At 36.2% G+C, this 23217-nt stretch overlaps 3 protein-coding genes across 3 annotated transcripts; all 3 read left to right on the top strand.

Moving 5' to 3' along the window:
- Positions 1 to 11018: 11018 nt before the first annotated feature.
- Positions 11019 to 13898, top strand: CBG11604 (the record flags this gene model as incomplete). The annotated part of the gene is made up of 4 exons (XM_002637692.1): positions 11019 to 11133; positions 11787 to 12002; positions 12284 to 12425; positions 13541 to 13898. 4 exons carry the CDS (start codon positions 11019 to 11021, stop codon positions 13896 to 13898), a joined length of 831 nt encoding a protein of 276 aa, XP_002637738.1.
- Positions 13899 to 16356: 2458 nt separating this feature from the next.
- Positions 16357 to 17642, top strand: Cbr-hil-1 (the record flags this gene model as incomplete). The annotated part of the gene is made up of 5 exons (XM_045238085.1): positions 16357 to 16491; positions 16541 to 16639; positions 17032 to 17091; positions 17195 to 17338; positions 17379 to 17642. The coding sequence occupies 5 exons, from the start codon at positions 16357 to 16359 to the stop codon at positions 17640 to 17642; spliced, it is 702 nt and encodes a 233-aa protein (XP_045094602.1).
- Positions 17643 to 18247: 605 nt separating this feature from the next.
- CBG11602 lies at positions 18248 to 20689 on the top strand (the record flags this gene model as incomplete). The annotated part of the gene is made up of 4 exons (XM_045238083.1): positions 18248 to 18874; positions 18929 to 19242; positions 19287 to 20064; positions 20441 to 20689. 4 exons carry the CDS (start codon positions 18248 to 18250, stop codon positions 20687 to 20689), a joined length of 1968 nt encoding a protein of 655 aa, XP_045094601.1.
- Between the last annotated feature and the right edge of the window lie 2528 nt (positions 20690 to 23217).

Here is a 23217-nt window from a genome sequence, read left to right as displayed (position 1 = left end):
AAAGGATAAGAAAGTTCGCTCCAGTGCACACATCAACTCTTGTTTTTGGCATGTGAGATACATGTCTGATAGTGAGATTTTATCACGAACCGTGACGGTTTTTTTCACTCATTCATATTTTTTTAATGAGATTCAAATTTTTGAATTTTTTTTACTATAAACTAGAAAAACCTGAAAACAGAAAGCGTGGGAGATGTTTTTTTGGCTCCTAGAAAATATTGAGAAACTTTCAGTTTTGATGCGAAATCAAAACAGAGGCAAAACGGAAATATGACCTTATGAAAAAGTGGAAAAAAGAAATACGCAAAGTTTTCAAAAAATCAAAAAAATAGTTATATACATATGGCAAATATCGGAAATAGTTTATATCCTGCAATTCAGTTTCAAATGTCTACTTTTTTCAAACACCTGCACGGAGAGAAAAAAAATGCTTCGTGTTTATATTTTTGAACTTATTTATCAAATCATATTTTGATTCAATTTTCACCAGACGTTTTTCTAGGTATTTTGATTTTGTATGTTCTGAAAGGAGGGACATAGTTCTGTGGGGGTTTCTAAGATTCTGAAATTCAGTAATTGGTAGGTTAGAACGTGTAATTTTTTTCTTTTGGCTTATTCGAACTTCTATAGAACTATAGTCACAGAACAGAACAGTTACCGTAAAACCTGTAATAGAAGGACCCCCACACTGTCCTGTTTGAGCTCAATCATCTCAATTCCTACACAAGATATTAAAATTGTGTCAACTGATAAAATGTTTGTGATATTATGAGAAACAATTTATTAGTTGACAACTTTTTCATATCTCTGATAGTAACCGAGATAAATTGGCTAAAAGGTAAAAGTTAAGGGCTCTTGTATTACAGGTTTTACGGTATTCGAATTCCTCGTGAACTCAGAGTCAGTGTAAAGTGCCTCCGTGATAGCCTATTAAAATGCGGCAATGTCCAGGGTTCATAATAACAACGAAAAATCAGTACAGTTTACAACGTTCAAGTTTAGGGGTCTTGATTTCTTAGATCCCTCACCCCAACTTCGAAGACGTCGACGACAGCTTCGAGGACGATTTCCAGAACTGGCAGGATTCGAATCAAGACGACAGGAGTAGCTGAAAGTAAGGGAAAATTAAATTTTTAGTTTTCAATGTTAGTGTTCCAGAAGCTGCTCGGCGTTCCGGATGGAGAAACTTCGAAGATTTGGAGGACATCTTCCAAGACGGTGATAAGAAGGATGGGAATTCAGACGACAGGAGTGACGAAAGGTAAGGAAATGGGGATTCGGAAAGAAAAATTTTAAATTCGCGGGTTCTGTTTTTTGAAAATTCGAAAACCCTGTTTTCATAGGTTTTTAATTTTGAGCATGTCCTAAGAAATCTTTCGATAAATTGTTTAACAACTTTTCGAAAACTTAAGTCGCGACTTTTTGCCCGGAATTTTCGAAATGTGAAAAATTTCTAATTTAAAAAATCAGTGAAAAAAATCCAGCGCAAAATTCATGGTTCAAAATAAGAAAGGAAATGAAGTTAAAGTTCCAGGAGCTGTTGGGTGTTCGGGATGCTGAAACTACCAAGATTTCGAGAACAGCTTCCGAGACTAACAGGATTGGAATTCAGATGACAGGAGTGACCAAATAGAATGAAAGGTGAGGATATGGGAGTCAGTGAAGTTTCGAAGTTTTCTCAGGTTAGAACATCTTTAAGGTTTAGTTGTAACTTTTCGAAAAACGATCAAAACTTTCTGAAATTTATATAGCAGTTTTGAAAAATTATATTTTTTTGAAAATGATAATTTCAGGTTGCCCGACAGATACGCCGTCAACATCGCAGAAAAAGGATTTCAGAAACGTTCATGCAAGTTCGACTAGGTCAGAAAAATAGGTTTCCTAAAATTAATCAGTTGAGTTTTAGATTCCGGATGCCAAAGAGCAAATCATCAGGATGTAATCAGGATGCATCAGGAACATCAGGATTTCAAAACTTTGCGAACTTTCTTTTATGATTTGTTTCTTTGCTTTTCTTGCGCGCGTGTTTTTCTTCGACTCTTCAGTTTCTTCGGTTTTTCGCTTCCTCTTCGGAATTCGGTGTCTTTGTTTTCCTAGTATTTGTAGTGGTCCTTCTGGTTGTGTTCTTCTGGTTGTCTTGTTCTGGTCAAACAAAAAATATGTGTTGAGGTTTGAAAACGTTCATAAAAATCACTCTTACAATAAATAAAGTTTTTAATCTAGGTCTGTTTAACTTTCTCTTCACGCCTGAAAATGTTTCCAAACATTTCAAAAATAGCACGCCGCTTGAAGGGATTCGAAGGAAGTGTTATGTCCTTGCGGTGGCGGACGGTCACGTCACAACAGGAATGATGATAAGTTGGGATGACAGATCAACCGCAACACACTTTTGCACAAGAAGAAGGCCAACAGCTGTTAGCTATTCTTGAGAGATTCGAGATCACACATCTTTGATGAACATCGTTTTCTTCTTTTTCTTCTTGTTTCTTCTTCATGCCAATTTAATGAGCTGTCGTAAATCCAGGATTATGGCACAGGAACGCAAACATACGTCACAGAGAAAAATATAAGAAGAAGAAGAACTGGATATACATTTTTACGTTTCGATGCAATACACATTTTTTTGCTTCTTTGAATATTTGGCTTACTCGCAATCCTAGGAATAGGAGCCAAAGTTTATCAAGAGGCCCCTGAACTTTATTATAATTTGAAAGCCTTTTTCTCTAAATTGTTACCTAAATACTTTGATTGCGCTAAGCCTAAAAATCTTAAATGAAAGTTCATATTCTGGATTTGCTTGTGATTTAAAAGATTTCCTTCAAAGAGTTTACCCAACCGTAAAATCGTTCGATTATCAGAAATTGCTCTTACGATGTGATGGAAATTTCTAAAGTTCTGGAATTCTACGTTTTAAATAAGGTCGAAAAATTTTAATTTGAGAGGTTATGAGCGAGATAGTTGGAGTTCTTGATCTTCGAAAAAATACTACACCGCCTGTAATAGAAGGGCGCCCGCCTGTAATAGAGGGACACACTGGCATGTTTGAGCAGGTTTTTCCTGGGTCCTATGCAAGATATCTAAAATGTGTCAACTGATAAAATGTTTGTGATAATATGATAAACAATTTATCAGTTGACAACTTTTTCATATCTCTGATAGTAACCGAGATAAATTGTTTTAAATCCGAGATAAATTGTTTTAAACAACTATTTTAAATCTTTGACCGAGATAAACTGGCTTACAGTTAAGAGGTTAAATTTGTATATTTTGAATTCCCAGTTTTTTGGTTTTTAGGAGTTTCTGGAATTTTGTGATTCGCGATTTCAATGTATTGAAATTTCCAAATTCCATTTTTTGGATTATGAAAGTTTTAATATTTGGGACTTTCGGTGGTTGCATAACAATTTTTGGTATTTTGAAATTTCGGTTTTTGGAATTTTTTTTGAAGTTCCGAATTTATAAAACTTTGATTGTTTTTCAAACTTCTTGGATTCCTGTTTTCATTAAAAAATTTCAATTTTGGAATATCCGAAATTTTCGACTATTAGAAATTTAGAGCTTTTGCGATTTTTTGGAATTTCTGATTTTTAAAATTTTATATATTTTTTCCATTAACCATTTTTCTAATTTTTTTAAGAAGGACCCTTCTATTACAGGTTTTACGGTTTATTAAATTATGAAGGTTATCTCTGAAATTCCGTTAAATTTTCAAAGAAAGGGTTGCCTCAACAAAAGATCCTCAAAAGTGGTCTGAACCATGTGGACCTTTCAAATCTTTTTTTTCCAGGATGTTTCCGATTTCTGTTTCCTCTCTCAAAATACTTCAAAGTCCTCTCGGGTCCTCCCAACAACATCTCGTCTCCATTTTCGTTTTTTTTTCTTGTCTCGTCGGCGTTTTCTTTGTGGTTCAATGTGTGCTCTGAGAGCTTCGAAGAGTCTTTCTCTGGGAGGAAGAAAAGGAAAGAGTGAAGAAGAGAGAGGTCCTTTTCCAACACACGTCGTCTCTCGTTTCGTTTTCTTCCCTTCTTCCCGTTTTTCTTTTTCTTCTCCGTACGCCGCCCCTTCAAGCTACTCATCGATTTCTCTTTTCTCTCTACTCTCTACTCTCTCTGAAATGCTTTTTTTGCTCTAAGAATGTGAAATTGTTGGAAAAAAGAAGAATCCATTTCTACTAAGTCGTCGTTTCTTATGACTTTCTCTATTTCGGGAAACTCTTTTTGATTCATTGCTCTAGCAAAGAGCTCTAGATTAGATTAGATTTTTTCGAGTCCAAAAACAAACCCAAAAATGTTGCATTTCTCATTTTGCATAGGAGATTGGAAACCTTTAGAAAACGTCATCAGCAAGGCTTCATATTGAATGAAAAATGTATCTTGATCCTGAACAATGGAGCAGCTTTTCTATTAATACGTTACCTCTTATCCCTCTCACTTATCATTCAATAATTCATGAACCATACCGAAATGGGAATCTATTTCTAGCTGAGAATTCAAAAAATTGATGAAAATAATTTCAGAATTTTTTCATGAATTTATGCTACTAAAATCAGTTTTAAAATGGAACAATCCCAATCTGCTGAAAATTGAACCGTCCAAACTTTCAGAATTGAAGTTTATGTTTGTCCATTTTTCCCCAAAATGTGCATTGTTTCTCACTTCTTTTCAAATTGACAAAGTTGATATTCGTTATTTTTCAAGCCCAGAAAAACATTTCCACCAGAATCGACCAGGTTCGAGAACTTTTAGAAACAGATTTTCGTATATCTATTTTACTTTTACTCCAAATTATCTCGGTTCTTGTGTAAGATATCAGAAAACTACCAGCATTCATTTTATCCTTCAAATATACCGTAGAACCTGTAATTGAATGGCTACCACACATAAGATCTAGAATTTTGTCATTTTCAGCTGAGAAAAAACAATTTCAAACTTTGAGCTCAACTATCTTGGTTCCTTCGAAAGATATCAAAGATGTGTCAACTGACAAAATACTTCTCATATAATGATAAGCAATTTATCAGTTTACAACTTTTTCATATCTCTGATAGCAACCTTGATAAATTGGCTCAAAGCTAAAAGTTAAGGGCTCTTGTATTACAGGTTTTACGGTACTTCAATGATTCCAATGAAAATAATTTTAAACTTTAAACCAAGAAAAATTTTTAAACCAAGAAAATAATTTTAAAAATTACTCATTTAATCCACAATACCTTTGACATCATGAAAAATAAGAAAAAAAAGAAAGAATAATTCCGGAACCTTTTCAAAAATTCCATTCTTTCCCAAGTCACTTCCTTCTTCTACTTTTTGTTTTTGTTTCAACCCAGTTTTCTCTAATCCCCTTCCTTGATAGGATCTTTCTTGATGAAAGTAATCCTTGTAACCATCTCGTCTTTTTTGAATTTTGTTGCGATTTTAGTGCATTGGGTTTTTTCTTCCGGTTCAAATATAGAACCGTTCAATAATATATGCGATTTGGTCATTTTCAGCTGAGAAAAGTTCACTTTGAAGGTCTGAAAACGAACTTTTCGATACGATTCTTTCGTTCATGGGATTAACCGTAAAAACTTTATTAGGGTACCCCTAACGGTCAACTTTGAGCTCATGTATCTTATTTCTTGTGAAAGATATCAAAAAGTGATCAACTGACAAGATTTTGATCGGCATTTCAAAAATATTTTGCCAGTTAACCATGTTTCGATATATTTTGAAAGAAACAAGACAATTGAGCACAATGTGCGTATAGGGAGGCCTTCCATTAGATTGTTTATCGTATAAGGCTTGACGCGATCATCTAAGAAAGTTATAAACTACAAAATGGAGTTTTGGATCTGTTATTATACTCATCTGAAATTCAAGAAAAAATAATGAATAGGAACAATTTTCCCATACTTTCAGTTTAGACATGTATAACTTAATAATGTTAATTGTACAATTCGTTAAACGGTAGTGTACAGTAGCCCGATAACATGTGAAATTCTGGGGAAAATTAATTATTTTCTGTTTTCCCAAATCTAATACAATAAAAAATTCATATTCACCTGCTCTTGTTTTTCCATTTCTATCCACTAAATCCCTATCCACTAAATGTAATGCTCGGCAAAAAAACCCGACACAAAGAAGCTGCTGCTTGAAGTAGCTGTGAAAAAACTGAAAACATGTATAAATACTCTTTTTTGAGAGAGGTCCCCCCGTCCCCCCATCTATGCTCAATTTTTTCGGCCAATGCATCACAGCACTACTACGCCTAGTAAGACCACATCTCAAATTTCTTTTTTTTTGGCAAAAAGGGGAGAAAGGCAAAAAAAAGTTTTTCCCCCAGTGAAGTCTCCAAAAGCCCATTCTCTTGATGAATTCTCTTCCTACTATTTTATTCAACCGGTCTTGTCATAAGGGCCGCCAGCCACAATGACTACATCCATCATGTTTCGATTCGACGGAAAGCCGGTGCGATTAGAGAACTTTTTATTGAGAGCCCAATCGTTAAATTCTATCCGTCTAGTTTTTTTTGAGTCTGGTTGAATCTATTTCAATGCATGGATACTGCACATAAACGTTCGTAGAACTTCGTACCAAGTTGTCTGAGGTGACCGATGATTTATGAATTTTTTTGTGTGTGTGTATACTTGGGAGGAATTGAAGTATACCTTCAGGAATTGGAAGGATAAAAGTTGGAATATATTTTTCACTCATCCTTCGTTCAACTTTTTTGAATCGATCGTTATGAGCCGGGAATCAATCTACTCGATTTCGTCCTTTTGACAGAATTTGTCATTTTTTGATTTCATATACCGTTAAACCTGTATTAGGGACTGCCAAGTTTGAACTCAATTATCTAGGCTCCTGAAAAATGTATAAAAATTGTGTTGGGTGATAAAATATTTGTGATATTATGATTAACAATTTATCAGTTGAACACTTTTTTATATCTTTGACAGGAACCGAGATATATGAGCTTGAAGTTGAAAGCTTTCCATTGCATGTAATACGGTATGCTAGTCCGCTTTAATTGAATAGTTGTCATTTTTCATGAATATACCTATCGGCCAGTAACTTTTAATAATTGAGGGTATTTCTGTTACCTCTTCAAATATTAAAATTCCCAAGAAAAGGAACCAAACCTGTACTTTTAACTAACGAAACCCTTTCAACGTAGTTCTAGCCTCCCCCACCCCATCATTTTTCACACTTCATTTGCTTCTTCTATTTTTCAATATGTGACGTTATTTATTCAAATTCTATAGGGTGACATTGTGTCGGTGACGTTGTCCTCCGTTGCTTCTTCGCCTTCTCTCCGAGGGTTTTCGCCTCCCGTTTGCAACCAAACAATTCCTTTTTTTCGTGTCATTCTTTCGCCTTTTTGTATATGTGTGAGTATGCTTGTTGCTTTTTTTCCTTTCTTTTTTTCTACTCCTCTTGTTCCTTTTTTTCTCTGTCGTTAACGTCAAACGTATTCCAAACACGCGACGTCGTTTTCCTGAAATAAAACCATCTGGAAACGGATATTTATCACACCTGCAGGCTTATCATGATAACGTTCACTTCTGTCTGGTTGTCAATCATTTTGTTAGGTGACACCTAGAAAAAGATGGATTATTGACCACAGACTGTCCAGCAAAAACGATATTTTTAGTGATTTGTAAGATCAAATGATTTTTTAGCTATTCTCAAGAGTTCATTGCAGAGGAGACAGGTTTTTTGTCTGAAGTTTATATACAGTAAAACCTGTCATCTCTTCCCCGAACTGATATACCGCATAACCTGTAATAGAAGGGCTCCTAACTTTGAACTTAGAGAAAACTTATCTTCGTTCCTGTCAGAGATACGAAAAAGTGATCAACTGATAAATTGTTTCTCATAATATCACAACATTTTTAGTAAACAAATATTTGACCTTGCATGGGATTTGAGATAATTGAGCTCAAACTTGACAGTGTAGAGGACTTTCTATCACAGCTTTACAGTAATGGACTGCAACGATTCCTGAGTTTTCCTGAATTTTAAAAATATTTTGGGCCAATTATTAATTCTTAGACTCACTCATTTGTTTCATATCTTGAGCGTTCGAAAGTTATAATTGGGCCGGAGTAGAGGGAAAACTTCTACGGCCCGGTGCGGTCTGGATCCGCCCGATTTTCCGGAGCTCATTTTTCTATAGTTAATTTTTGAGTAAAAAATCAATTGTGAAATAAATTTCCATCAATTTTTCATGGATTTATATAACTTTATTAATTCTTGAAACTTAAAAAATTTTCAAAGTTCTACGATCCGGGCGTGAAAAGCACAAATATTCTGAAAATGGAATTATCGTTCAAAATTTCTGAAATATTCCCAAGAACTTGTTTGGCTTTAGCATTTTTAAATCAACAGTACAAAAATATAATTGTAGAACACTATGCACTACAGACAAAAACTTCCAGACGATCCGATCATTGCCATTTTTTCCAACATGCCTCAAATCAGAAACTTTTTTACAATCCCTAAATCTCCAAAAATCTCTTCGAAAACCAAATTCCGATGTCTTATGGCTGCTCTCTTTCCCAAGCTACATGCACTTATCTAACTGACCTTTTCCCCCTATTTTTCTCTTCCACAATCTTGTTTCTTCCATTCCATTCCAAGTATGTGACACAGTGGGAGCCGCCGAGGTTCTCGGTGTCAGAGGGCTCGGCTCCCCTTCCTTTTTCTGTTACATAATTCATTTTGTGATGGGTGTGTTTCTGCTCTTAAACATGCTTCTTCTCGTCGTGTGGCACCCTGCCTGAGGAGCCACCCCTATTTGTGTTTCTGTTTCCACGAGAAAATAGGGCTTCAGTGCTCTTTCCTACCAGCTTTTCAACCACCACCACCACCATTTAATTGGTAACGTGATACACTTGAATACCAGCAAATAGTGGGTCCCGTTGGGCCCGTGCTCTCTCATTGTGTTAGGGGCTAAATCCACTCTCGAATAGAGATACATTTTACATACTCCTCCTCTTTCTTTCCCTTCCTTCCCATTTGTTCATTTCATCTCCGTCGTTTTTATACTTTTTTCATCCAATCACCTATTGCACTTTTGTTCTTCTTCTCAAACTGAAACTTTGAAAAAGAAGAGATATCTCAAATTAACCAAATGAAGAATTTCTCCGAAAACGGATGTGGTGTGCGTGTGTGCATGTGTGCAAAACTGCAAGTCCCGAATGTATTTTTTGCTCTTGTTTCAAGGAAAAAGATGATGATGGGAGTAAAGTTCAAAAGTTGTCTGAACCAAAAGGTCTTACTACAAACCACATCATCCAGTTGAGAAAAATTTCGAAAGTTTCGTAGGGTGGCGCATGATAAAAACGGATAAATCTTTAGACATAAGCGTCTTGAAAGCATGAAAATTGGTAGAATATAACTTTATGTTTGATTCAAAGTTACTGAAATTTTCCAAGCGATCCTTCAAATCTAGCTATTGTTATGATTGCCCAAATATGAACGGCGAGAGCTCAGGACAACGATTTACTCAATTTTTTGTCAGTACAAACTTGAGTACGAATAATCTTGAATTTCTACCTTCGTTTCTCAACTTTTTAAAATTTCCAATTCGTTTTAATATTCTCGAAAACCTTTGAATATTAGCTAAACACTTCTTTGATTCTTGACGTCCTAGTTGCGATCATTCTTTGAAATTGAACTCGCTGAAACAACTTTTTACGGCTGTCACTCGCAGAACATGCACTTTCACTTTCCATACAAACTTTTAAATATTTTTTTTTCTTTTTCCGAGTAAACAAAAATAGATAAAACTCTCCGAGACAGCTTCCAAAGATGTCCTGACTCAAAAAATATTTGAAATGTCCTCTTTTTTCTCTCTCCCTCTCCCTGCTGTTCCATTTTTTCACCAATAGTGTTTGGGTGTATGTGAGTGTTTTGCTTCATGTCACATATCTCCGAAGCAGAAAAAAACGAAAGAAAAAAAAGAAAGTTGGTTGGAGAGAATGGCAAAGGGAAGGCGTAATCGTATACTCTTTTTCCTTTTCCAGACCAGCCGCTTCTTTTCTCCTCGAACTCCTTCTGTTTTTCTCTTTTTTTTGTCTTGTTTCTTTTTTTTCTTTTAGATCAGACCACACCCAAAAAAGGGCATATTTTTGAAGAGGTAACTGACATAATTAATTTTGAACCCGATCTTTTTTTGTTGCTTTAAAATTACATGAAAAATTCTCACCCCGGCATGCTTCAAACTGAGGCTGTGCAAACTGAAGGCCAGCCGCGGCCCGCCGCGGCTTTTCAAGATTTTTTCCTGAGACCGCGACCGTCTCAATCGTAGTCCACTGCCTTGCTTCAAATGATATGAAATTCAAAGATTTTAAGATTCCCGACCTCTTAGAACATCATCTCTTCTGAACTGAGTCATTTTTTTGGTATAATTACTACTCGAATCCCAATAGATTCTCTTTTCCTTTTTTTTTCGTGTTTCTCATTATCGGCTCAGCTCAAAAAGGTGAAGAGCTCTTGGGGCAGAGCTCTTCAAGATCCCTTCCTCCTATTTTTTCTTCTTCGTTTTTTTCTTCCACTAAGTGTGTATACTCTTTCCCAATACAATCATTGTCATCATCATCATCGTTTTCTTTGTCAGAAGACGTTGTGTGGATGAAGGCAGAAGAAGATTCAGGGTCGTCTCCGTTAATTTCCTGGGTGTTTTTGCAGTGTTACGCCCCGTTAAATGATACACACGCCCTCTCCTCAACAACTCTTTTTTTTTCTTATTCCACCATCAAGATTCGCCCCCCCCCCCCTCTTATTCTTTGCTCCTGGAGACATCTTCTTTCTCCTCACTTTTTCTTCCATTTTCCACGTTTCAAACTTCGAATTTATTCCATCCATTTTTTCAGAGTTTCCTCTTCACGCCTCCTATCCTTCATCCGCCGCCCGTGTGATCACGAATCCGATCAGCCATTCGGCTCTCGATTTGCCACAGAGCTCAACGAGTTGCTCTGTTGCTCATCGAAGAGGCGGGGCTGTCGGAGGGGCGAGACACGGATCCACGCGTGCATGTCCCGCCTCGATTTCCCGTCTGCCAAGCCGTCGTCGTCTGTTCGCCTCTTGTTTCCGACAATCTCCAGACAGTTAGCCGTCTTCCTTGTACTTCTTGTTTCCGTCATGGAAGGTGAATATTGGGATTATCAGAAATGTTACAAAAAACTGAAATTCAATAGTTACCTGTATTAGAAGGTCTTCTATTGTTCCAGAGGGCCTTCGGAGGGCCCTTCTATGACATGGTATCTTTAATTAAAGGGGACCCTTCTATTTTTTCAAGTTCCTTTCGGAAGGCCCTTCTTTTAGAGGGACCCTTCAGTTAAAGGGGTCCTTTTAATACAGGTTTTACGGAATAATGGTTCAAAAATATTTCACGGGATTGGATAAAAGTTTGGGCAAACACTCTAATAGAAGACCGCCCTATACTTATTCTTTGAGCTAAATTATCTCCATTTCTTTGCAAGATAGCAAAAAAGTGAAAACCAACAAAAAACCTCTAAGATTATGATAAACAATTTATCAGTTAACAACTTTTTCATATCTTTGACAGGATACAAGAAAAATTGCCTCAGAGTTAAAAGCTCTGGGCCCTTCTATGACAGGTTTTATGGCAATGAATGGCGGTTGAGGGGCTTCAACCTTTCGGGTTAAATACAGTAATTTACAATTCTTCTACAAAAATCAATCTGTAAAAATTGAATTATCATCTGAAATATAGATCCTTTTTATGATCACTAATGATCCACCACTATCCCTCACACCCTCTATCAATTTTATTTTCAGCTTCAGGAGTATCGGGAATCGGCTGTTTTGTGTGCAGCTCGTTCGACGGCGAAAACAAGGGATGCGAGGATCCGTTCAACTCCACCATGGATCTATCATCGAGGGATCGCGATGCGTCGGCAGTCGCCAATTACAACTATCCCTGTTGGGCGTACAAAAAAGGACGACACGGCTTGTTTCCAGCGGACCATTGTATAAAAATTGTTGGATATCGAGGTAAGCTCGGGCGTCGCCTGCACATACTGGTCGGAGATTGGTCCGATTCCGAATAAGACCGCTACTAAAACCGATCAAACTCGGACAAATTCATTACAAGGTTGTGATTTAGTAGAATTTCAACTATCAATTTCCGACTAAAATCTGACCATGGGCCGCTGTACATCCGTTTTTGGGCAACTTCCGATCAGAACATGACCCTTATTCGTCCAAAAGCTAAACCCCTCCGCATCTGATCAGAAGTTGCAAGCCGTCAACTTTTAAAATGTTTTTATTTTCAGCTGACAACGAATCGAAAACGCTGGTAATCCGAACATGCGCTCTCGATTCTGGAACTCTAACGGCAGACACTGAAATAGTGCGGATATCGCATTGTGGTAGCTTCAAATACGAAGGTCATCAATACAAAGGATGTGTTCAATCGTGTGATACAGACGGATGCAACTCTTCATCCCTCAATTATTTTCTCCTTCCACTCTTTTTTGTTTTAGCTCTTTCTTCCTATCTCTTGTAACCTGAATTTCCTTTTTCTCATTCTCTTCTGCCTACGGGTGACAGTCTTTGATAAAAACAACCCTTTTGAATAATACAAAAATTCCCTCGAAAGAAACCCCGATATCTTTTCTCTTTCTCTTTTTTTCTTACCTTAAGTACCGATTGTTGTGATGATTTGTGTACTTTGTTCTAATACTGTATTCCCTGTTCAAATTGGTTTCCCGGATGATTGAGCTCAGTTTCAACCATCTGAGCTCAACTTTTTTCTCTCAAACTTTCCATTCCTTTAGGTAGTTCAATTCGAGATTTTTTATTTCCAATTGATACTGTCTTTTCATAAATTTTATCAAACTCTTCAAGTTGAAAACAAGTCACAAGAAAGTGCATTACAGGGTGGCGCACGAATACCCAGACTTATAAAAACGGGAATATCTTCAGACAAAAGTGTCTTTGAAGCAAGAAAATTGGTATAAATATAATTTTACGTTTGATTCAAAGCTACTGAAATTTTCAAACCGATTCCTCAAGCCTTGGTATTGTTATGACTGTTCAAAGATGAACGGTGTAATGTTTTTTTGTGATTTTCATGAGGTGAAGCAACTTTGACAAACGATAACACAGCTCAAAGTTGATAAAATAATTTGAAACTTGGCCAGTTTAATGGTGAATCATTTAAACTTTTGTGCACCCAACTTGAGCCGAATACAACGCTTCACTCAAATATTATGCTAGTGCAAACTGTAGTCAGGATAATTATGAGCCACCTTGTTAGCTTCATGGACCGACTAAAATATGTTCAGGTTAGGGTCCAGTACAGTTTTGTAGTTTTTTTAGGTAGCATACGTGATTTTTAAAATAACCAAAACCTGGTAAACACATCAAAAACCTTACAAGCATTACTTATTGTTCCAGCCTGAATCATCTACATTCTTTCTATTGATGCATGTTTCATGAAACCAAAAACTGAAATAAAAAGAAGTTATTGCTTTTGATTTCCAGTTTTCCTGCTTATTTTCAGTTTCATTTATTTTGTAATTTTTTAGCATATTCATGAACACTGGAAGCTGTTTCATCCTTTTTATACTTATTGTTATCTGCCTGCTCCTCATTTTCTGGGTCTACCAAACCTCCAGATTTGGACCAATTGCCTATATAAAATCAATGTGGACACCAAAACCTACAAAACCTGTGGAGCCAACAACTGAAGTGGCCCCTGCAGTTCCTCGTCGATCGGTTCAAATTGCGCCAGCTGAAATTCAAGTTCCACCTCCAAGAAAATCGGTGAAAATCCCGCCAGTGAAAGTAGACGTGGAAGCAAATGAGGAAAGAAAAGAAGAAAAAGGAAGACTGTCGATGCCTTCAACTCCAGTCGTTAGAAAAGACGAATTTGTCTATGTTTAATTATCACTAATTAGAGTTTTTTCCAATATCCGAGCTATAAATATGTACAGACAATCGTATCTAATAAATCGTCCATTTTATAAATCTTCATAAATATTTGCAGTGTTCCTAAGAACCATAGCTATTGGACCCAGTGCTTAAAATGGAATAACTCCTAAATTTAAAAATCACAAAGGTTCATTAAATTTATTTTTCAAGACAAAATAATGCTTGTATGTTCGATGTATTTCTAGAATTTTCTGTGATACCATCTGAAGTATTGTTTAGAAAAGCATGTGATATGAATCACAATAGAGAAAAAAGAATCGTCACCATCTATTGTACCAGGCGAATTCCCGATTTGTCATAAAAATTCCAAATGACAGAAATCATTCTCAATATCGACCAATATCAACATTTTTCAAATGTACTTCCCAGGCTACACCGACAGACCTTACCTATGGTGGCTTCCACTGCCTACAATGATAGTGATGCTAGTCCTCATTTGGTTACTGATGAAACGGAAAGAGGATAGGAACGAAAAGACTATTAAAATTATAACAGTTCCACCAGTAATCTCTACAAGGATGCCAGCTACTCAACCGGTCTACATTGTTCCAATACAGAATGATGGCTTATAAGAAATGGATTTGCAGAAATAACACAGTTTATGAGCTTCAATAAATTTGTCACATTTAAAATGTGTGATTTGTGTAAATCTCGCATAAAATAGAAATATCGAAAGGTTATCAACTAGCTCACATCGAATTTTGAATACTCGATTTTATAAATACCGTAAAACCTGTAATAGAAGAGCCCGTTAATTTTCAAATTAAAACGTATCAACATGTGGTTAACTGTGTTTGGTTTGGGAATTTAACGGTAACTTTTTTATACAGTTCCGAAAAGTCAAGATTTTATCAGCTTTACCTTATCAGTCTTGTCTATTTTGAGTAGAATATTGTCAGCTGTGAGTGTCTGAAATGTTTTCATTCGTTAAAATGAAAAAGAAATTCCAAGTGTAGTCAAGAACGTTTTTGTAAAATTTTGTCCGAAAATAGTGCGCAGCTAGAAAATTTCGCAATTTTCAGATACAAATTATGGCAGTTTTTGACAGTGTTTTGGAAAATTCAAATTTTTAATTCCGCAATTCTAAATCTCGAAGTTCCGAATTTATGAAATTCTGACATTCTAGGATCTCAAAATTCGAAATTCAGGAATTCTGAAACTCCGAAAAAAGTCATAGAATTCAAAAAGTCTGAAATTCCAAAATTTATAAATTAGAAAATTCGGAAATTGTGAAATTATCGAGTCCTAAAATCACAGTTCCAAAAATTCTAAAATTTTGAATTACCTTATTTTCTCTAATAGAAGCCCATGGGCTTTTATTAGAGGGTGGGCTCTATTTTTTGAAGCACCTCACGGGGTGGGCTTCTATTAGAGGAAATAGGATATCCTTTCCGGAATAATCTCAACAGGAAAGATGTAAACGACATAATAAAAACTATATTTTCCTTTAGAACACTTGAAAGTTTCAGGACCTGTCCGGAAAAATAATCAATTTAATCTTGAAGTTTGGAACGATAAGTTTGAGATACTAAACATCCAGCAAAATCCTAAAAACAGCACTACTAGAAAAAATTTTCTTGAATATCTCGTTGCTTTCCAAACTTCCCGCGATTGTCTACACACCAGTCCGCCTCTTATATTTAGTTTTCAATAAACGTGCAAAACAAAAAATGTCTTCTCCTTGTTTGTTGACAATAATCGTTCATGTTTATCTCATCACTATTCCATATAAATTAAGGATGACTATGATTCGAACTTCTGAAAATCGAAACTGAGCTATTCAGATTGTGTCGAAAATCCAAATTTCTTGCAAAACCCTTTTTTTCAAAGAATTCGACCCCAGGCACGTGCCTACTTGCGTCCACACACACATTTTCCTATCGCAGTTCTTTTTGGAGTAAACAACTCTCTCTCTCTCTCATTCTCTTTTCTCCGCTCGACGATCTCTTCCCAGCTGGCCTTCTTCTTCTTGTCATGTGTTTTTGTTCTGTTTTTGAATCCCAACGTCTCTCTGCCTCTACCGTCCTTGTGCTCTCCCATTTTGTTTTCAATTGAGGTCTGGCGAGGACGCCCTCTCCTTCCCTCCTCGTTCGTGCCATTCAGTTTTCTTTTCGATTTGCGAATAGGTTGAAATAAACGAAATCTAGGATTTAAACAGTTTTCTTTTTTGTTAAGCTTTAGAGTAAACATCTGGTTGACTATCAAGTTTCTCTTCTGATACAACATTGATACTTTCACTTTCATATTTCTTGTAATCTGAAATAATGTGTCTAGACTTTATTTTTCCATCTGCAAGAAACCCAAACCAGGTTGTTATTCTTATACAGTAACCCTTCCTTCTCCTAACCAATTCATTTTATTCCAAAAATCATCTTCTCATTCTCAGAATCAACCTCAACGATTTGACGAAATGACCACTTCTCTGATCCACATGGCCAACAATCTGGATGCCTCAACTGAGGAGATCTCTCTGAACTACGTTCTTCTCGGACGTCCACATCACGAGAGAGTTCAACATCATCCGAGCTACATGGAGATGATCAAGGTTGGAATTTGGATTAGAACTTGGATTGGATTACTGTAGATTCTTACAGGGAGCCATCCAAGCGATCGACAATGGAAAGGGATCCAGCAAGGCTGCGATTCTCAAGTACATTGCTCAGAACTATCATGTTGGAGAGAATCTTCCAAAGGTACGAGGGGTGCAATAGATTTAAGAAAACCTGGAATTTATTCTTTTGATTAGAATTTACAAAATTTTTGAATCTGAAATTTCACTGGATGAGTTCTTTGTTCTAAAATCTTCTAAATTGTGTTTTGGTTTTGAATCGGCTATGCAATTCTAGCCCTCTTTGTTTTCCCATCTTTCCTCCGATAATTGTCTAAATAGGTGTTTTCAGAGAATACAATTTTCTTGTTAACTGAAAATATACATAGCGAAAAAACTGAAATATTAAACACCACAACACTGACAAGAGACCAATGAGCATAAAAAGAAGTATCAACACTTTTGGGAGTATAATAGAGCTTTGATCTATAAACTTCCGATTCCTAGCTAATGGATTACCGTATATGGTCATTTCAGGTGAACAACCATCTGCGCACCGTCCTCAAAAAGGCAGTTGACTCTGGTGACATTGAACAGGTTGGTGTCAGATGGGAATGCCCTTGCACTTTTTGTTATTGTCGATTCAAAATATAAATTCGCGCCTTTTGTGATCTCTGACTTTTAATTCTTCTATTTTTAGGCACGCGGACATGGTGCCACTGGCAGCTTCCGCATGGGAAAGGAACGTGAGAAGAACATGCAAATCGTGGTTCCAGTTCAGACTCAGCCGATGATGATGCTCAAGGAAGTTCGTAAGAAGTTGGAGAATATCTCGGTCAGCAAGGTGAGAGTTAGAGGCGAAAAATGAATTTTCCTTTTTTTAGCAGACTGACAAAAATCAGCCATCAACCAGCAGTGTCCCTCAAAAGAAGGGAAAACCAATCAGCTCGATGAAGAAACGTGGGGCCATGACCAAGAAGCGTTCATCGAAGAACAAGATGGCTCCAAAAGCCAGAAGCACCATGCTCAAGAAAAAGAAGGCCACCTCCACTTCGAAACCATCGACCTCATTGGTCCACAAAACTCCAAAAGCTCCAGCAACCACCACCATGGAGCTTCGTACCGGAACCAGAAAGAGCTACGTTTAAATAACACCCGGCTTTTGCTCTGTATATATTCTTTCTCGCTGTTTAATTTTGACCCTGATTTTAAATTATTTTTCTCAGCTGTTCTGTCTGTTTCCGCATCTCACCGTGCATCAAAATGCACTTTCTGTTTGTTTCCCCCGTAGATTAGAACGCCGGTTACCTCACATAATCTTGTACATAATAAAGTGTAAATACGTGGAAAAACAACAAAGACATTTAGGTGGGAGTTTTAAAAAGTTTGAAGAACAATATTGGGAGATATGTTTTGTGAAGAGAGTGAAAGAGAAAAAGGAAGAATCATGTGTTAAATAAACAAACAAATCAATAGAATACATGATAAGAAACAGGATGGAAAGCCGTACAGTTTTATATTGTTGTACACATCTTACCAGTTTTTACACAGTTTGCCTAGCTAAGAATTTGAGCTGCAAGCGTTTTATTCCGCGGAGCACGGTTCCTCTTCTTAGAAAGATGGATTTTTACAAAATTTTGCGAAGAAAAACTTGGCGCCGCGTACCGAGCTCCTCTGAACTTGCAGCTCAAATTCTTAACTGGGAAGAGCGTGCAATTCAACCAATTAGGTCTTTTACAATTTTCAGCTCACCATGGGTCATGCATATCAATGGCTCCCCACCAAGAACAACTTCTCGTCAATGGAATTTCGATATAACAGTCGCAGCATTACTGTGAAGTTAGTTTCGGATTACATTCACACCGAATTGGTTTATAAAGACATCGGAGGAGGATCGATGTCTTTAGAGTCAAAAGAAAACAAGAAACTAAGAAACTCCCTGACTATTGATGATACGTTTTTCAATGTTTTCTGTGAAGATTTTGAGCTGATAATTTCCAATCAAAGAGTTCCAACAATTAGCTTGGTATTGAGGCACAACAGTTATTATGACGAAACTCGAGAATGTGAAGAGGTGTTTTTGGATTTCATAACTTCTAAGCTATTTGATTGTTTGGAAAAATCATTGAAATCGAGAAAGGATTTGTTTCAAGTTAGCCTTGTCATATTGGAGCCAGTCGATATGGATCAAGCCATGTCAATCATTCTCAATATGGACCCATTTGAATTGAGTCTTGTAGAAATTTCTTTCTCTCATAGAACAAATCAAGTAAACATTGATGGAATCTCGTCATTAATCGAATGGAACCAGGGAAGGAAATTGGAATTAAATATGTATTTTGGCATCATGTCGGCTGAGAACTTGGTGACTGTAAAACATGTGAGTTAAGCTTGTCCCACTAATACAGATTTCATAGTACATCCGCTCTTTCAGTTACTCAAACACCATTCAACTTTTCATAGAGTTGAAATTTACTACAAGAATAGTGATGATAATCTGGATCTGTCTTTTGATGTCCTTCACCAACAATGGGTTTGTTCTGTGTTCAAACAATTCATATTTACCCTCCGAAATCAGGAAGCGGACCAACTGAAAAATGAAGTATCGGTTAGTTTCATTTGTGTCAAAATTACAAATTCTTTTATTAGTTTCCAGGCAAGTTCTATAGATGTCATACTCAGCGGGAGAGTGTCACAAAATCCATTCATCATGGAATCGGTTCTAAAAAACTTGGAGTGTTTTGATATGTAACTCTTCTACAACTATTTCTTTAATTATCCACTTTTTTCAGACAAAGACTTCGAAAAACGTCATCTGGAATCCGGAGGTGCGTTGATTATATCAAACCGGAACCACATATCGAAAAGTGTTCAATCGAGTTTGACAGTATAAATCGAATCGTTACATCCATTGCTCAGAGAAATGGTTTATTCAAAAAAGTGAGGTACGGAGATGGAAAAGATATATATGGAGTTCATAATGTCCACTGTGGGAAAACGACCATGGAAGGCGAGGATTTAGGAAGAATAGTTTTGAATGACTTCAAAATCAATCTCGAACATCAGAAGACGTGTTTGGAAGAGTTTTTTGTAAATTTTTCTTTTGTTCATGCATTTCACAATCGTTCTAATCCCAACTGGCGTCCTCGAAAGGTGGATAATGGTTCTCGTAAAAAAGTGGATTATGATCAAGTTGCTTCTCTTACTTCGGAGTTTACGGAAAAAACGGACCAATGTCTTAAATCTATGCCACCTCTTCGAGTCAGAACCTTGATTATAGGGAGTGTCAATCAAGAAGATGTGTTCAGAATTCTATCACATGTTCATCCTGAAATTCTGAAAGTCATCGAGATACGATATCCATTCAAAGTCAACGTCGAAAAATGTCTAGAAGTGGATAACATCTGTCAACTGAAACAGTGGAATAGTGCTGAAGAACTAATTATCAATTCAGTGACTATATCCACAGGGATTCAAGAAATGAAAATTACTCATTTTGTTTCAGTTGATATTCTTGTAGAAAACATTTATGCGGAAGACATTGTCTATTTGAAAAAGGTTTGTTTCAAAGTTTTTCTTACTGTATACAGATATCCGCATAATTTCCTAGATTAAAGTTTAGGGCTTAAATTTGGAGCGCATTTTTTCTTAGTACATATTTCATTAGTAAACTGGCAAAGTTTAAAATTATTTGATCTACTTTGAGCTGAGTTATCGCTTGTCAAAGTTTCCACATGAAAATCAAGGAAGAAATAGTACGCCGTTCATCTTCGGACAATCATAACAATACCTAGATTTGACGAATCGCTTTGAAAACTTCATTAGCTTTGAATCAAACGTATATCTACCAATTTTCGTGCTTCCAAGACACTCCTGTTTAAAGATATACCCGTTTTTTTCAGTCCGGGTAATTATGCGCCACCGTAATAATTTATTCATTTTCCAGGAGCTACTCAAATCGTCAAACTTCAAAAAATTCAAAATAACTTTTGCAAAATCAACATTGGATCAAAGTGTACTACTGTCACTGGGAGAACCCTATCGTTTGGCTGGCTATACTCGTGTTTGGTATTTTCTATTTCCGAATTCCACTCAATATCTTCATATTTTTCTCCACTCGGAGAGATCTGTTATATTCAATCGTGTAGAATTTGAAAATACTCCATTTTTTGAACCCATTGTTCAGAATGAATGAAATCAATAAATTCTTCGAAAGCTGTGTGTTGTGTGTTGGACTTAATTTTCTATGATTTTATGATTGTATGGGTACATAAATGTTATGTGTTTACCCATTTCGGATAGATTGGTTAGATTTCAATTAGAAAATTTATTTTAGGTTTTTGACGTATCTTTATTTTCCAATATCCATTCCATGTCACTTTTCGAACCGAGTAGATTTTCTCTTCCTAATAATATTCAAGTTAAAATAAGACTTCCAGATTTTGACTTGAAAATGTTAAACCCCCGCCAAAATCCTATGTAATATTTTCGTCAATCCAATGGGGGATGATCTGGAAATAACAGAGTACACCCATATATGACAGGAAATGTTAACGCATCTGAAAATCCGTTGCGTCTCTTTCAGTTTTGTTGTTCAAACACCTCCATTTTCTCGAAATGAGGGTGGAGGACAATGCGCATTTCCAGACGTAAACCAAGGAACCAAAAACCTTGAAGTGACAATTGTGAATTCTGAAACGACTTCCCAAAGATCTGCAGTAACTAATTGCCTACCTATTTTCAGAACTCGTGAGACATTTTTGATAGATCTAGAAGCTATGTGATATCACGGATCTCCATATGACCCAATTCGATTAGCTAAACCCAGGGAAACAACTTTATCCACCCTCTGGATTTATTGAGAGAGTTTTTTTCTGAAATATCTTTTGGATAATTTGGAAAAATGTTGATTTTTGTTCTGTTTTTCTTTTCTCGAGATGTTCTTCAATCAATTACGTTTGGGCGTCACTGGAACATTAATCAGATTTTTCTGTTTTCTCATAAAGGATCAGTAATTGTTAAGATCTGGGGCAAAAACCAGACAACGGAAATTGACGGTTTAGGTTTCACAAAATTTGTAGTTTTACGAAACATCCGTATTTTTCATCCGTATTTTTTTAAAATGAAAGCCCACCCAAACCATCAACTTTGAGCTCAATTATTTTGATTCCAGTGAAAGATGTCAAAATTTTATCAACTGATAAGTTTTTTATCTTAATATCACCAATATTTTATCAGTTGACCACTGTTTGATATCTTTCACAGGGATCGAGGTAAGTGGGCTCATAGTGTGTTCAAGTGCGCGTCTATAGAGGAAATACGGTATTTTCTCTAAATTGTGTAATGACTCATTTACAAACTATTCTATAGTCTGAAATGTCGAAAAACTGTCTCTAAAAATTTTAGAGCGAACCTGAACTGTTTCCGCTTAATTTCAAAAAGACAGACTGCCTTAATAAGATCAGTGATTCCTTCTAAGAGATGAAATTCTATCCTCTCCCTTTTCCGAATCTTCAAAAAACGCATTATGGACCCTAAAATCATCAAAATTCTCTCTTCTACGTCATCTTTGCTGACGAGTCCATTTCAAGTGCCAGGCAGTTATACATGTTCTACAATCTCTTCTTATTTTTCTTTTTCTTCGTTTTTCATTTTAACTTTCAACTTCCCCTTTCCCTTTATCAAATCAGAGTGGTCTTTCACTTTTTTTGAAATAGAATACAGTTCGGAGAGATTCTTGAATATGCACTTTTGCAAGAGTACCGCCCATGATAACCCTTTTGACAAACCGGTATAAAAACCTTACGTTTTTTTGTCTTTTGATTTCCGGATAGTGTCTAGTTTGCCAATGTCCCAAAAATCACAAGACTTCTGCTTTGTTTTGTTTTTTTCATTTCAAGAAACGTAGGAGGTCCTTTCATCGGCGAGGGAAAGACGCTTCAATTTTCAAAGATCTTTTCAGATGTCTAGAGTTTGTACCTAAATAGTACCGGCTGAAAATAATAGTTTGAATATTTTCGAAGCTCATTTCAAGACCATTGTAATATACTATTTGTCGTTCTTTGTTTATCCAAGTTTGTCTCATTTTAAACTGATAAAAGACGAATCATTGAAAAAACAGTTGTGCAGTTAGAAACCCTATGAAACCGCGTGCTTCTATATTTTGATCCATAACAACAAAAAAAACAGAAGATTAAAATATTACTAATTTTGCTATATAGTAATAGTAACAATACATTTTTTTTTCTACTTGATCTGAAGCCTTTGTTGCAACTGAAACCACTTTTCGATCGTTGAAATTCGCAAATCCTTAATTTTGGATATAAGAGCTACGTGACAAGAAAAATGGCAATTTTAAGACAAGGATTTCAGTTAGCACCGCCCATTTTTTGATTTGTATTTAGTCAAGAATCCTTCTGCCTAGATTTTTTAGATATTGAAAGCTGTTAATTTTAATAGAACTTCTCTTATCAAAGAAAATACCGTAAAACCTGTATTCAAAGGGCCTTTTTAATAGAAGGGTCCCTCCAATAGAAGGGTCTTCATAGAGGGGTTCCAAAAAATAGAAGGGCCTCCTCAGAGATATGATGTTCAAAATATAAAATTTCTATACGTTTCTAATGGAAATTATTTCGGAAAATTGAGAATTTCACAAGAATTTGTTCAAACACTCTTTTCTGCTCAAAACCTTCCTCAGTTTCGGTAAAAGTGATGAATTTTTAT

Source organism: Caenorhabditis briggsae, assembly GCF_000004555.2.
Source record: "Caenorhabditis briggsae complete genome, chrV, whole genome shotgun sequence".
Lineage (NCBI taxonomy): Eukaryota > Metazoa > Nematoda > Chromadorea > Rhabditida > Rhabditidae > Caenorhabditis > Caenorhabditis briggsae.
This window is presented reverse-complemented; position numbering and strand designations above follow the sequence as displayed.